Raw genomic sequence first — 14,508 nt, 5'->3', positions numbered from 1 at the left:
TATCACCATGAATCTAGTCATTGAAAATTCATGCCAGAAAAAACTTGTCATATTGTAAATTCTGATTTCCAACATTGGGTTTATTTGTGTTTGGTTGAAACTAATCACAGAATGAATTCGAATCCTGTGTATTCACTGCAGTTCTAGGTCAGCTTTGCTCTGAGGGTTTATTAAGTGAGCTCAATGATGGTTAGACTTCAGGACTACTCCTGGTAGAGGAGTGAATAGCATCTGCACAACGCAGCTCTGCTGTGTGCACTTCTCAAGCGTTGCAAAAAGACATGCTGGTTGTCCACATATACAAAGACTACTGTAGTTCTCTTATTACTGAGATTATTTGCATTTTTGCTTTATGCTTTGTTACAAGTACTGCTTGCAACATAAAATATTACTATAATATTAGAAAAAAAATAGCATATAGTGAAATAAATTGAAGTGCATACTTGCTTCTGTCATGGATCGACTGATTTAAGCTAATGTGCATTACGTAAAAACAATGTGGGACCAGTGCACAAGGACAGGGGTAGAAACCAAAGGATTTGTAATACCAAAGTATGTATCTGGGGATATTGTTCAAAACTCAGTGGCTGATTCTGCCTTCTAATAACTTGTTGACCTGTTCTTTATGGAAAAGATAATGTACAAGCTTGAAAGAGAAATGCATAATGCACAAGAACTAAGAGAGAATGAAGGCTCGGACATACGCATGGCTATAAGAAGCAAGTAGTAAGAGACGACATTGATGTTTACTGTTGGAGCAAAATCTCGGAAGTCACATGCATGGGAGGAACTGTTCCTGTAGCCTAATATGAAAATTACCCTGTTACTTCTGGTGGAGTCAACAGGAGTGTGTACAGGTGTGACATAATTACCACTCACAGAACAACAGATTCCAGAGGGGTCATACTAGTACTGCTTATGATTTCATAAAATTATTTTAGCTGTTAGTTCATGCAAAAATGTAACCTCATTTATCCATCACGGCCTTCTGTGTGACTTTCTCTTATCTAATGTCAAACTTAGTTTTCCACAACATATAATGAAGAAAATTCAGGTAAATTGATATTGACTTTTCTGTAGGCTGGAAAGGTAAGTTCTGCTCTGACGCCCTCTCGTTCCAAAGCTCTGCCCTTCTGTTTTCCTTCAGAGAAGAGCTGTACCCAAGTATTCGTCCATCTTTTATGTATCACAGTTACTGTAGCCATTTACTGCAGTAACGAGGCCCTGCCAAAACGACAGTAGGAACAGAGAGCTCTAATGAGTGTACAATGTTCCGAAGGTCTCAGCAATGCAAAGGCACGGTGCTGTGCAGAGGCAGCATCTTCTGAAGTTATTTATTGGAGCAAAAGAAAAGCATCGTGTGCAGCTAACAAGCATGCATTTCTCCCCTGGTAGGTTGTCCTGTTGTCTGTAGTGGTGTATGTGCAGTTTGTTGAGAACAGAAGCTCCCTGTGCTATTAGAGGTGTGTTTAAGATGGTGTTGTATTTGCTTGCTGAGGAATGGAGGACGCCTTTTCCTTTGTACCTATAAATGCATTTGTCTTCTGATTTAGTTTTAATGTGGTGCCTCATAGAGAGCCACAATGTTGCAATATTAAGCCCTTCAAACTCATTGACAAAGTAGCGAGCATTTTGTGACCAAGAGAACTGAGTTAACAGCGTATACTGTTTGCAACCTACCATTTTTCACAGGCTGATACTAGTCAAAGGATGTGGATTTTGCCTTTTGTAAGAAGACTAGGTCATTTCCTGCCTGTTTTCCTTCAAATACCACATATGCAGATGACAATGACAATTTAAGTGTTCGCGTGTTTGGTTGTCTCATAGGGAGATCCAGCTTGTGGTTGGGATTGTATACGCTTGTTATACGTGACAGAACGCTGGCTGGATAATCTAAGAGAACTTGCACAAGTACTATCCAAGAATTTCTGGCTGAATTGATTAGTTCTGCCAACTGGCTGCTGTGTAGCTGTGCAAAATAGATATCTTAAAAAGGAATGTAAATTGCCTTTGTGCTACTTTTCCTCAACTGCCCAGGAATCTGGTGGAAGTGGAATGGAGTAGGTATGTAGAATTGTAAGACAATGGAGGTTGGAAGGGAGCTCAGGTGATCACTAACCAATGAGCCTGGAGAACCCTTGCTCAAAGCCGAGCCACCTTATTGGGTCAGAGCAGGTTGCTCATGGCTTTATTTGGTATCATCTCGAAAACCTCCCACGATGGAGGCTGCACAGCTCTGAGCAACCTGGTCCACTGCTTTACTACTCTTAGGTACGAACTGAGCTTGCTTTTCAGTAAGTTTTAATTGAGACCCTCTGAGGAGAATCATGTTTTCTTTCCTTCCACGGTCAAATTAACCCCGCACTGCTTATCAACAGATGTCACACTTCCAGAATTTCAGTTAGACTTAAGACAGCTGCTGGTAGAGAAAATTGGGGAAAAAAAAAAAAAAAGGTTCTTCTCCTTGTAGACTTTGTGTATGAGCGTGTGCATGGCACAGCAAGGTGGGGAGTATTTGCCATTTCTATGTATATTAAGCTGAAGACTTCTTTAAATATTTGTGTAGAATTTTGAACAAACTGGGGGGTAGGACTGGGCATATAAAACAATAAATCAATCTTTAAGTATTTTAAGATAGCTAGCACTGTTATATGTCTGTATATTCCCCAACTATAAGTGTACTAATTTTGACTGTTTTTTTCACCTTTTTAAGGTAACAGGCAAATTAAGACCTTTAAATGTGGGCTGGCTTTGGATTTAACCCCGAAGTTCAGTCTATCTTTATTTGATTATTACAAGATTCATGAATTATAAGCCTTTCCTCTGTTTTCAGGCTTCTCAATGCCAATAAGATCAACTGCCTGAGGGTAAACACGTTCCAAGGTCTGCATAATCTCAAACTGCTATCTCTTTATGACAACAAACTGCAGACCATCAGCAAGGGGCTCTTTGCACCTCTCCGATCGATCCAGACTCTGTAAGTATGCAAGCATATCATAAATGATAGCTCTCTTTTTTCCCCCCAAGATGTTGCCTGTCTTTGCAAAGGCAAACTGTTTGACATTAAGACCATTTGGAAGAGACCCCAAGGTAGTAGCCTCTCCTTTTCTGGCAGAAGTAAAAGAAGCTGCATAAATTCAGCACAGCTAGCTATCGATGCAGAGATGCAGCCTGCCCTGAGTGACATAAATGTCATAAGTGTATTAAGCTCCCAGAGTAATTCATTCATACTCTTCGTTGGGAAGATAATACGTAAATGTGACTCTGTACAATATATGAACAGCAGATTCTATTAAAACCATTGCCTAACAGTTTTTAATGAAGTAGTGAGTTGGAATGTCTCCTTACTGGATCTGCGTCCTACTGTACAGTTTGTGACGTTCCACTTAAGGGAAGTGATATATTGTATTATTTGATCCATTATAAAAATCCACTAAACATTTTCTGAGAGTCTTTGAATTGGATGCATTAGGAGAAGGGGGATCAGAAGCAAAATTGGAAGCAAAAGCATAGAAATGACTCGATATTTCACAGAAGAAGGTTTCATCCTAAAGCTGTGAGTAGTAAGATAATAAGGTAAATAGCTCCTTCATCGCTGGAGTTGGCAGCTTGATATAAATGAAAAACAAGGAAGAACCCCTTCACCCAATATTGTGTATGTGTGTTTCTATATATTTGTGTGTGCATATATAGATATAAAGCTCTGTGTGTTTATATAGTATGTAAGTATATGTATTTCCAGTATTAAAATATATATGTGTATGTACTATATACACATACTGGAATATATATGCACGTTTTATATGTATGTACATACACGTGCTATAGTACTGGAAATGTATGTATACACGTGCTCATATATATTTTAATACTGGAAATGCATTGGCCAAATTAGTCTTGTAAAAGTTTTAGTTCATATAAAAATGAACTAATAGAGATGATTTCTAGCAGCAGGGTATCTGCTACCTCCTCAGGCAACCACAAGCACAACCTTAATTCCCAGCAGATACTTAGCCAGTATGTATTGCTCCAAACCGTTAAGACGTTAGAATAATCATGTACAGATGCCCCCGAGTCCTGCCTCCCCACCTCTACCGTGCGTTCTTCTGCTGCAACATGCTATGTATGTACATAGATATGTAAACAAGGGCAACAGAGAAGGTTCATTTACAGAGGTATGTAAGATTTGTCAAATTAAACAACAGGCAATATCCTTAAGGTATAAAAATTTCTCCTTGGTTTTATTGGCACTCCTGGTGGCTGTTACTTAAAATGGACTTGTTGCTTCGCACCGAGACATTTTCATTAAATGTTTTGATTCATTCTCCCATTTTTAGTACTCCAAGTGATTTGCCGTTTTCTGCCTTTTGTCTAGAGCTACAAACCCAGTCCCACATCCTGTCTCTGTATGCTTGTTTGTTCTTTGGACGTTTCACACCAGGAATAGCTCTACAACAACAGTAATCTTTAGTTTCTTCAGGCACTTTCTGCTATGTACGCTTTCAGTTCCCACTCCTTGACAGCCCTTGCCCTGTTGTGTTTTATACTTATTCTGTTAAGTGACAGTTCATAAATATAACTGCAAACAGAAAAGAAACGAAGCTTCTACAGGTGGAAAAAACACACTAACAGTAACAGAGCAGAGTTCTTGTGAGGCTATAACTTTACACTTCTCTCCAAACCGAATTTAAACATCTGTCTTTTTTTAAACTGTCTTTGCAGTTATTGGAGAGCCATGTCCTGCTCCTTTGGAAGTTAGAGGGACTGGTGCAACTTAACTGAGATCAGAATCAGGCTCTGAGAAAGACCTGACAAACTCTCCTGACATGGCGCTCAAATATGTCAAGCAGAATGAATCATAACAGCCGCAGGGAAATGCTGTTTCTCTCTAAGATCTTACATCAGATTTCTATTGACAACGTCTAAATATTCCATTAAAATCAGCGCTATAATACCTATTTCCAACTGTGTGGGAAATACGTTGTGCAAATTGTGGTGAAGAACAGAGTCAAGTTCTACCTTGCATAAACAGTTCAGTCTCAAAAGTAAAAATTTTTGGTCCTGGAAAAAATACACATAAAGGGAATACTATTATGCATGATAAGTATATGCAAATACCAATTTCACTCTTGAGAAAAGACCTCTGGATCACTTCTGGCTTTGCCCACAGATCCAAGGCACTTTACTAATTCACATTTTGATCCCTAGGAAACCGAGCTTGCCAATAAAATTTCTTTTAAACCAGGATACAAAATGATGTTCAGGTCAGGTGCATCTAAAAAGGGGCATTTCTCTCAAAAGGCAGCATATCAGCCTCTCAGGAGAAAGCACTGGACTTTGTAGACAGGAGGTCTGTGTCCTTTAAAGCAGGCTTTACTATCTTAATTTTTGTTTCCTCTGTGAAAGGACTTGCAACAGGCTTAATGAGCTATGAAATGTGATAGCTCACAGAATTCTCCCATTCATGTGCAGCTCTGTGTGGTTTCCGCCAGGCCTGGGTTTTTGGAAGCTTATTCAATTACTCTACTCTTCAGGTTTGCGTTTGTGAAAAACAGTGATGGAGTACAGTGTCACAGGTCACTTCTGATTAAACATCCCATCCTTCTCGCAGACATTTAGCTCAGAATCCATTTGTGTGCGACTGCCATTTGAAGTGGCTGGCTGATTACCTGCAGGATAATCCGATAGAAACCAGCGGCGCTCGATGCAGCAATCCGCGTCGCCTTGCCAACAAACGAATCAGCCAGATCAAGAGCAAGAAGTTCCGCTGCTCAGGTAATTCATTTATCCAGGCTGTACTGCACTTTCAATTCAGAAATAAGCAGGTCCAGAGAGCCTACTAATCGAATCTGCAGGACAGTGTTTGCTATAATGGATATTATGGAGCATCTTTATAAATTAAATTTGGAAAATTCAGTTAGTTCTCCAGAAAGCCAATTACCTTATGGATTAAAAAAAAAAAAGAAAAAAGAAAAGAAAAAAGAAAAAAAGGGGGCAGTCTGTAGCTGTCTTCTGTGTGTCTCTTTAAAACAAAGAGAAGAAAAAAGAGAAAAGCTTGTAACATTTAATTTTAATTAATTACTAGGTTATAAAATGTCTAAGGAAAACAATGAAGATGTATATGAATCCATGTGGCAGATTGCATATTTTGAAGGGGTGGAAGGTGGCTGGATCGTCATTTGTATTCAGGCAGAACTGTTATTGACCTTAGCGAGAGCTGAGCTCCAGTAAGTTCTCAGACTTTTGGTTTTAGTAAGTTTTGAATCAAAACTTGCATCATAGTTTAGGCAATTTGTGATTGTGATTTTGTGTTGTGAGCTAGATGGAAAAATGTTTCCACCTGAAAATAACCTCTGAAGTTATATAAACACCTTTTTCTCAACCCTATCCATTCTTTATTTATGGTCCAGCTGTCAGTAAAAGGACATTTATTGCCTTACACAGCACAACTAAGCAGACTGCTTCTTCATGTGTTTTTTCTATTGGTTACATGTATTTTAGATTACTGCATTTCTGTATAATGTAAAGACAAGCAGGTTTCAGCGAGCAAATCTATTAGTGTGTACTGAGAAGAAAAATGACTGTTATTGATGGAGTACCTTGCAGTGTTTTCTATAAAAATTACTATGATTTTTGTCTTTTTCCTCTGAAAAAAAAACCCAAACCCATGATTAATCGTGTTCCTGGTGGTAAAAGATTAATGACTCTAGATGGGGATGCAGCATGAAACTGAATGGCAGCAGCCCAAAACAAGCCGTTGTGCTTTGTGTATCTCTGCAAGCAATATGCTGAGCGAAACCTTCTCTTTATGGGGAAAATAAAATAAAGATAACTTCATTTGCAGTCAGGTTTTCTTGGGCATGCTTGTTAAAGTCTTCAATCACTTGTGACTCAAGCCACAAAATTTATAACTAGAACTGAAATTGCAACATACTTTTATCTAGGTTTTTGGATTGTGTCCATCATAGTAACAAGATAATTACTCAGTAATATTCATATTTAAAGAAATGGGAAATGAAAATGCATAAATATAATTTAGAATGGAAAGTAGGCTGCAGAAATGGATCCATTTAAATCTGTACCCAATTTGCCATTGTTATTTTCTTCTGCTCTTATTAATAGGCTAGAGAAATTAATGTTATGTATGTGCATACATGCCTTGAACAATGGTACAGGCTATTGGATAAGGCAAACACCATCTGATACCACTTACGAAAGGTCATAGCTAAGAAGAGCAACAATGCAGAACACAGTACCTGGTGATGTTGAGAATAATATTTTGTGTGAGTTCTTATCTTGGGGGTCCTTTCCTTGAGGCATTAGGCTGTTTTTTCCTCGGTCTCCAGTTCTAGGAGTATATCAAAACCACATGGAAAAGGCATAAACCTGACTTATGAAGGAGGAGAGCAGGGATTGTACAGCTTCAGAACAAAGATTTCAGCTGGATGAAAACTAATTCTATTCAAAAGCTCAATAGAGAAGATATCCCTGCCTGTAGAGTTTCCAGATGGCGATGAGATACATTGAACTCGACTCACTGTCTGCTCACATGAGACAGGGGGAACGTCTAATGGTTTAGAAGAATCTTAGTTTGTAAATCAATCCAGAGAACAGACATCCTTGGCACCTGTTCTGCTCAAGTTGTCCCTTTGAATCATGGCTGCTTCAGACTTGGCATTTAGCAGGAATTTTCCATGTTTTCGTTTGGAGGAATATGTTTCATCCCAGGATTTAATGCAGCACGTCTCTGTGCAGAAAAGTCCATGAGGTACGAATCTCCATCATTCAAAGTCAGACTATTGAGCAGTGCTTTGCGTTATCCAGGGATGAGCCTGCACAATCCCACTGGGATGGCAACGCTTAGTAACTTGTCAGTGTCCTTGCTGACTGTAGGATTCTCCCTGTCTCGTTTTCACATCTTTTGCTCAGTGTTTGAGAAAAGGATTTTTATTTTAAATCCTTTGCATCTCTTTTCTCAAAGGGTTTTTGTTTCAGGATCCTGATATTTTCATGTAGTTTGTTTCATACGTTTAGTACATGTCAATGGTCAGAAAGATGGTTTTGTGGGGGAAAACACAGTGAATGAGGGGTTGGTTAAGGAAGCAATGTGAGGGATTTTATCCTGCTCTGGTCATCGGCCTTTGAGAAGTGATGAGGATGCACAGAAAGTGTGAGCTCTGTGGGAGTAAAGGTTCTCAGACAGTGTCAGGATCACACCCGTGAATAGTTCAACTTAGGTGAGCTTAATGCTTTGACATCAGGGAAAGGACCAGTTCTGAAGTCATAAAATTCTAAGGTGGTCCTGAAGCAATCTGTGTGTTTTCCACATTCATTTGGCTTCTACAAAGTATCATAAAGGGGACTGCCAGGAAGGACCTGGCATGAGAAAAAATGTGATTGTTCAGTAAATTAAGAGAAGAAAGGGAAGCGGGTTTTGTATGAGGATAGGAGAGAGGAGTGGTTAGCAGAAATGGGGAAGAACATCTAAGATGTTTGCGGTTTCATCAGTCTGAAATGGTAGAGGAACATCAAGAGGGTAATGTCAAGAGGACGCATTCAGAGATGCAGATGGGCTAAATAGAACTGTATTTGATTAAATAAATGAAACTGTGAAGACAAAACTATGCAGCGTAGTAAAAAATATAAATCAAATCTAGAAAACTTTGTTCTGCGTATTGTTTCCTTCAGTTTTTATTCCAGCTCCCCAACATCCTTTTAAATAGTATTTAGCAAGAAGAATTTGTCTTCTTTTTTTAACTCCTTATTGAGGCACTTTTCCCAGATGCTATTTCCTCCCTGGACCAAATGACTCAAGCTTTTACTGGTAATGATGGAGCAACATCTGCAAAGGTTATGAGTGGCCATACGAAGGAGATTCTGTGCAACAGGTAGAGAACGTGCATAATTCTTTTTAAAAGGAGAATTGGGAGCATTATAGCATGAAATGAAGGAACAGCAGGGAAAGGGGCATGTTTTTGCCCAGGGCTGTGAGACAGGCAAAGCTGTTGAATATCCTATCAAATATGTTTAATCCTCAGATTGCAATAGATACTATTTCCTGTGTTTTTCTGCCTTCCATTTAATGTGATGCGCCAAAAAATAATAAACCTTCCCCTTGCTCAAGTCTCTCCCGCAGCTATAGAATCTGAGACTAAAAAAGGTTTTTCTTGAACGAGAAATTGGAGGAACAGGCTGTGACTAATTCTCTCTTCTGTTTAGCAAAGGGAAATACTGTCATTTCAGTGGCAACAGTAAAATTCTGATGATCGTTTTCTTTTCGGCTGCATCTGCCCACTATGACCACCTAAGGATCCAATAGTACTTGCCAGCCTTAGGTCACTGCAGGCTCCCATTCTTAGGAACAGGGGGAAAAAAGAACAACAAAAATCTTCTGCCCAGTAGCATTTGATTAAGTTCACTACACAGCAGTTTTGTTTTCTAAAGCAGCATTGGGCTTTAGGAGGAAGGGAAATGAATCTATGAGCAGATTGTGTTGTCTCTGTGGTAGCTTATTGTCACTTCAAGAGTTGGCAGGCTTCTTAGTTGCTGTGTGACACTGAGTATGAAATAGCTTTTGCAGAGAGCTGCCCTTGTATTCAGCTGTATATCTTTTTTCCCTGTGATATGTTTGCATTTTCAGTATATTGTATATTTCAAAAACGATGAAAGTTCCACCTGCTGCACACAAGCCATTTCCGATAATGATCAAAGCCTATGTATATCTACAAGCATCACATCACGGAAAGCTTTTTATCTTCCTTAGAAATAAGAATCTTACAAATATGGTTGCTATTTTAAATAGTATGAAGTAAACCTGTCTTACTGCTTCCTCTTGCATTGGGGCATGCATTGTATCTAACTTGACTTTAATTAGTTACTTTGGTTCCAGATAGTGCTGTACAAATCAAAAGCATGGGGAATAGTAGGAGGAGGACAATGAACCATCTGCCAGCACAATTCTCTCCTTTTTGGATGCTGCTCCTTGTTAACCCAACCCAAATCAAAGACAGCCTCTGTGGTACATACAGATCCAGAACTTGTATGTTTAGGGCTAGTGTCATAGCTCTTCTGTTATCTCCTGTTATTAGATGGTAACGTACTTGCTGTTTGTTCACTCATAATTTTTGAAGGCATTTGATAAAACCTCTTCTTACTAATTGCAGTTTTCCTCTTAATTCTTTATGTGTCTTCTCAAGTGTCTGTCTTCGTACATATTCACCTTTCTTGGCTTACCTATCTACTTTGGAAGAGAGTTCCTATTACTTGTGATCACCTGAAGTTTCCTTCTCTCTTCTCTGCATTGTTTCAGCCTTAGAAGCATAGAACTGCAATGGATGGAGTGTTCCCAGTCAGGAGAACACAGGCTGCACATCAGGGCGTTGTGTCGGGTCCCTATGGCTGTTCACAGGTTTCCTGTCCCTTGGTCTCCCTAGGTTATCCCCTTCTCTGCTCTTAGTGACATGTAAACACTTTTTAAGCTCTTTGAGCTCTCAAAACAAAAGATGCAATGTATTGTTACTCCTCAACCAGTATTTAAAACTCACGAAAGGCAAGTGAATTTAATCCAGATCTTACATAATTTATCTGATTGAAACACTCTCCAGTTGTTCCTGTAGTTTGCCAATCACTCTGATGACAACTTTGCAAATTCCTGCCATTTTTAGTAAGCAAATAGTCATTTACAGACTATGTATGTATTTATATTCCTGCCCTTAGCATTTTCTGTTTGATAAAAAGCGCTGATATCCACCTGCCCGTGTCTGCCTTGTTAAAGTGCTGCAGTGCCACGTGCTTGGGGATTTGCGGTTATGCCTGCCCTTAGCGTTCTGGTCTCCAGCAGTTCCTGCCCAAGCTTGTAGGTTTGTCCATGCTGGAGGTGACAGTGGTGGGGATTGGCAGTCCTGCACAGGATGCTCTAGGCCTGGTCACGTTTGTGGTAAATCTTGTCAGGGGTCAGGCTCAAGCACTTTTGCTCACTCTTGAGCAGAGTGAGGGAAAGGAATATGAAAAATTGCCTTTGATATGGACAACTGGAAAATTAACTGCATTCAGATTTCTTTCTGTAGGGCTTTTTTTGTGTCTTTTGTGTCTTTTGTTTTGTTTTTATTCAGTTAAATGCTGTGTGTTCACCTTTTTTTTTCCCCCTGAAAGACACAGACTCAGCAAAATTACCTTCAGAAACTCTGAATATAGCAAAACTGAGGATATGCGTTTGTTGTGCATGAGAATAATTCTATCTGAATGGAAGGTTGTTCAACAGCAACAAATCACGTGCAGATTAAATCCTAGACTGAATTAATAATTATGAACCTGAAGTCTTCATCGTACACTGTAACTATGAGTATATTTGAGGTTTGATTTGCATTAAATTTTTCTGAAGTTGAAGTCATTAGAGAACCCAACACAACACAACTTCTATGACTACTGGTAATAGAGCTGAATTCCCTTGTACTGTAGAAATGTTCCTGTTGAAAAAGTAATTTAGCTGTACTTTACATTGATTATAGCCCTTCCTTTTCTGTGAATCTTTGATAGAAATTCAGATCTTTATGTTAATATTTGTGTCAGTTACTCTAACCCTTCACTAGCTTGTGATGAACGCTACGGTGAAGGTTTCCTGCACCGCAGCAGGGGGAAAGTAGGCGGAATGGAAACCATCTTACTCAAGGAAGCATAAGCTTAACATAGAGCAGGTGGGTCTGTTTGGCAGAGAGTATGGGTCTTAATAAGAAAGTAAATTGTCGTGTCCCAGTTAAAAAGTTTATTTTAAGGCTGTGCCTCATTTTATTTTTAAGGTGAAGTAGTCTTCAAAAAGACTGAACGTCTGAACTGTTTTGGTACCAGCCAACATCCTTATTTGCAATTATAGTAAAGTGGCAATGAAAAGAGATAGGATGAATGTTGAGTCACAGATGCATCCATATCACTTAAGCATCCAAATAACACAGTTGTCCTAGATTCCCCATGTAGGCAGCATACAGAGCAATATAGATTCCTCACTTGAGATCTGAGTTGTCCTCTGGAGGTGTCTTCATTAGCTATGGCAGAAAGCTGAGTGATTACTCTTGTAACTCAGATACTTCAAAAACCAAGGTGGGACAAACTTTGTTCTCTTCTCTCACATTCCCTTTGCGTGTGTTGAGATTCAGCTGAGCAACACTTACCAGAGATGCAAAGTTAGCACTTTTTTGTGTGTATAGCGGTCACTTCAATAGGATAAAGAAAATAATTGGAGAGGCGTTGGCATGAAGAGAGCTAGTCAGCTAAAACCAGTGCAAGAACGTTTGAGCCTGCTATTGGACAGTAAATTTTCATTTGACGATTCTGAGACTGCGGCAGTCTCCTGAGGTGTTACAGCTTGATGGGACAGTTAAAAATAGGGTCCTATATACAAATTCTTAGCAAACTGCAGATTCAGTGACTGATAAACAAACAGATCTTAGATTACCAGAAGTGAATTAACACTAAGAGTGAACCATACAATGCTGCTTGGATGTAGAGTATATCTAAAGGGTGGGTTTTTTCATGAAAACTGGCAAATATTTGGGGATATGATAATTCTTTTTTCAATTTTTTTTGCAAACATCTATGCAGAAAGATCTTATGTACATCCAGAGGCTTACAAAATATTTTTTTAAATATAATTTACAAAATAGTGCGCTTCCCTGTAAAAAAAAAAAAAAAAAAGGAAGAGGCTATGTTCCTGCACATTTTTTGCAATAGTCTGCAGCAACCGGAAAGGCCAGAATGTGCCTGAGGAGTATTTTGCCTCTCATGTATTCTGGGGACATAAATTAGGGTTTTGGCAGACTTTTCTTTGTGTTCTGGTACCTCTTGTTCATTGTAGTTGATGATTAGCTTAGGCAGTTATTGTAAGCAATGTTTAATTAGTGCAGCAGAGGAATAGAGACTTGTTCAAAATATTCTCAAGGGGCTTCTCAGGAAGACGTTTGCTGCTCTCCGATTGCATTTGTTTCCAGTAGGACTGAAAGAGTTCATTGACACTAAAATTACTGACTTTATTACAGATATTCCACTTAACACTGAAAGTCAGTATATAATATAAAAGTCTTTGGAAGTTATGAACTATTCCTTCTCATTGCTTAACAGAGTACTGTGGATTAATTTATTTGAAGAGTCGAAGCCAAACCCGTGTAGGAATAAGGATATGGAACTCTGCATCTTTCTTCGCTAGAGCCGTGCAAAGTTATCGGTGGGAATGCTAGTTATACATATTTCAGCAAGGGGGGTGTGGATTCCAGGTTATGCATACTTTGAAGGATCATGGAAGAAAATAAATGCCTCTTTGTGCAATGTTGCATGAGTCACGAAAGAAAATTAATAATCTAATTTTTGTATCAGTTAGGACTCAGGCTAGTCTGGCAGCTTCTGGGGTTTGAAGGTTTATTGTCAGGTTCCCCTAAAAAACTGCTTTGGTTTCTTTCTTAAATTGTAAAGGTAAACGGTAACCAAATTGTCTAATTTTCGTTGCTGTGTGCAAACCCACAGCATGAGGTGACTAAGTTAACACTGCACTTATTTTGGGGGGTTCCCAAGTAATTGTGTGTTGACTTTCTGTGTAATAATGCTGGTTCACGGCAAAATGGTGAAGCAGAGCCCTTTGCTGTATTATCTGTCATCTCTGCTCGAGTACTTGCATTGTTCTCCATGTAGGCAATGAATAATCTGCTTGATGCTGACTTTGGTTTTTTGGGCAATGCAAACCTTTTACTAAGGAAAGTTGTATTTTTTTTAAAAGCACAAGCACTGACCTTCACTGAAGTCCAGCAAAATGTTCTGAGCAGTTGCAGAGGACAGCCACTTCCTCTCTCGTTCGTGAAGCCTGCAAGAACATTTGAGATGTGACTTTCAAAGGCACTCTCCACTGGCATAGCTCTGCAGACATTAAAGTCAATGGGAGTTTTATTTCCGTGGGAGCAGTCAAGCCAAAACTGAATGCCCTACTTTATATGTCAAAGTTGCAGGAATGAGTTGCAAGTAATAAAGTGGTTTGAAATAATCCAGGATGTTGAAAAGAGAGAGAATGCTTCTGTCAGCAAATCACGTACAAAACCCAACAAATATTATGCCAAGAAAGAGAATAACAAAATACTCCTGTTTGCCTTAATATGTCTGTATTAGCACATGTGTGCTACCTGGCTGTAAAGTGCAGTTGAAATAAAACAAAGAAAAAGAAGGCCACTGGGAGCTGAAATCAGGCTCAAAGGGAGCTTGGGGAGCGTTTAATGCCAGAGCTTGGCCATCAGCTCAGAATCCGCTATTATTAATATGAGCTGCGGTATTTCTAAGATTGCATTTAAATAAATGGAGCAAACCGAAATGGCATTTATACTGAAAGGCGACACCAGGAGAGAGTAAGTAGCTAATAATGAGCAGCGTAGATTGGGCATTCAATATATGGTGGAAGATGCACATCCTTCCTGGAAGGAGCTGTTTGCAGTCCTTTGGTAGTACTTTCTGTCATACTAGTTCTGTCTCTGAATTCAC

The 14,508-nt window shown here is 39.2% G+C and overlaps 1 protein-coding gene across 1 annotated transcript in view; it reads left to right on the top strand.

Annotated features, from left to right (window-relative positions):
- Window positions 1–14,508, top strand: part of SLIT3 (slit guidance ligand 3) — a gene marked incomplete at its 5' end in the record, with an annotated part of 534,750 nt that overhangs the window by 389,308 nt on the left and 130,934 nt on the right. The window contains 2 exons of the mRNA XM_082489776.1: window positions 2,834–2,977; window positions 5,612–5,775. Of these exons, the coding sequence (XP_082345902.1) occupies window positions 2,834–2,977; window positions 5,612–5,775 (308 nt within the window). The remainder of the gene's footprint in view (window positions 1–2,833; window positions 2,978–5,611; window positions 5,776–14,508) is intronic.

This window comes from Vanellus vanellus (assembly GCF_965231255.1).
Source record: "Vanellus vanellus genome assembly, chromosome: 13".
Taxonomy (NCBI): Eukaryota; Metazoa; Chordata; class Aves; order Charadriiformes; family Charadriidae; genus Vanellus; species Vanellus vanellus.
The sequence above is the reverse complement of the archived record's forward strand: the minus strand, read 5'-3'. Positions and strand labels throughout refer to the sequence as shown.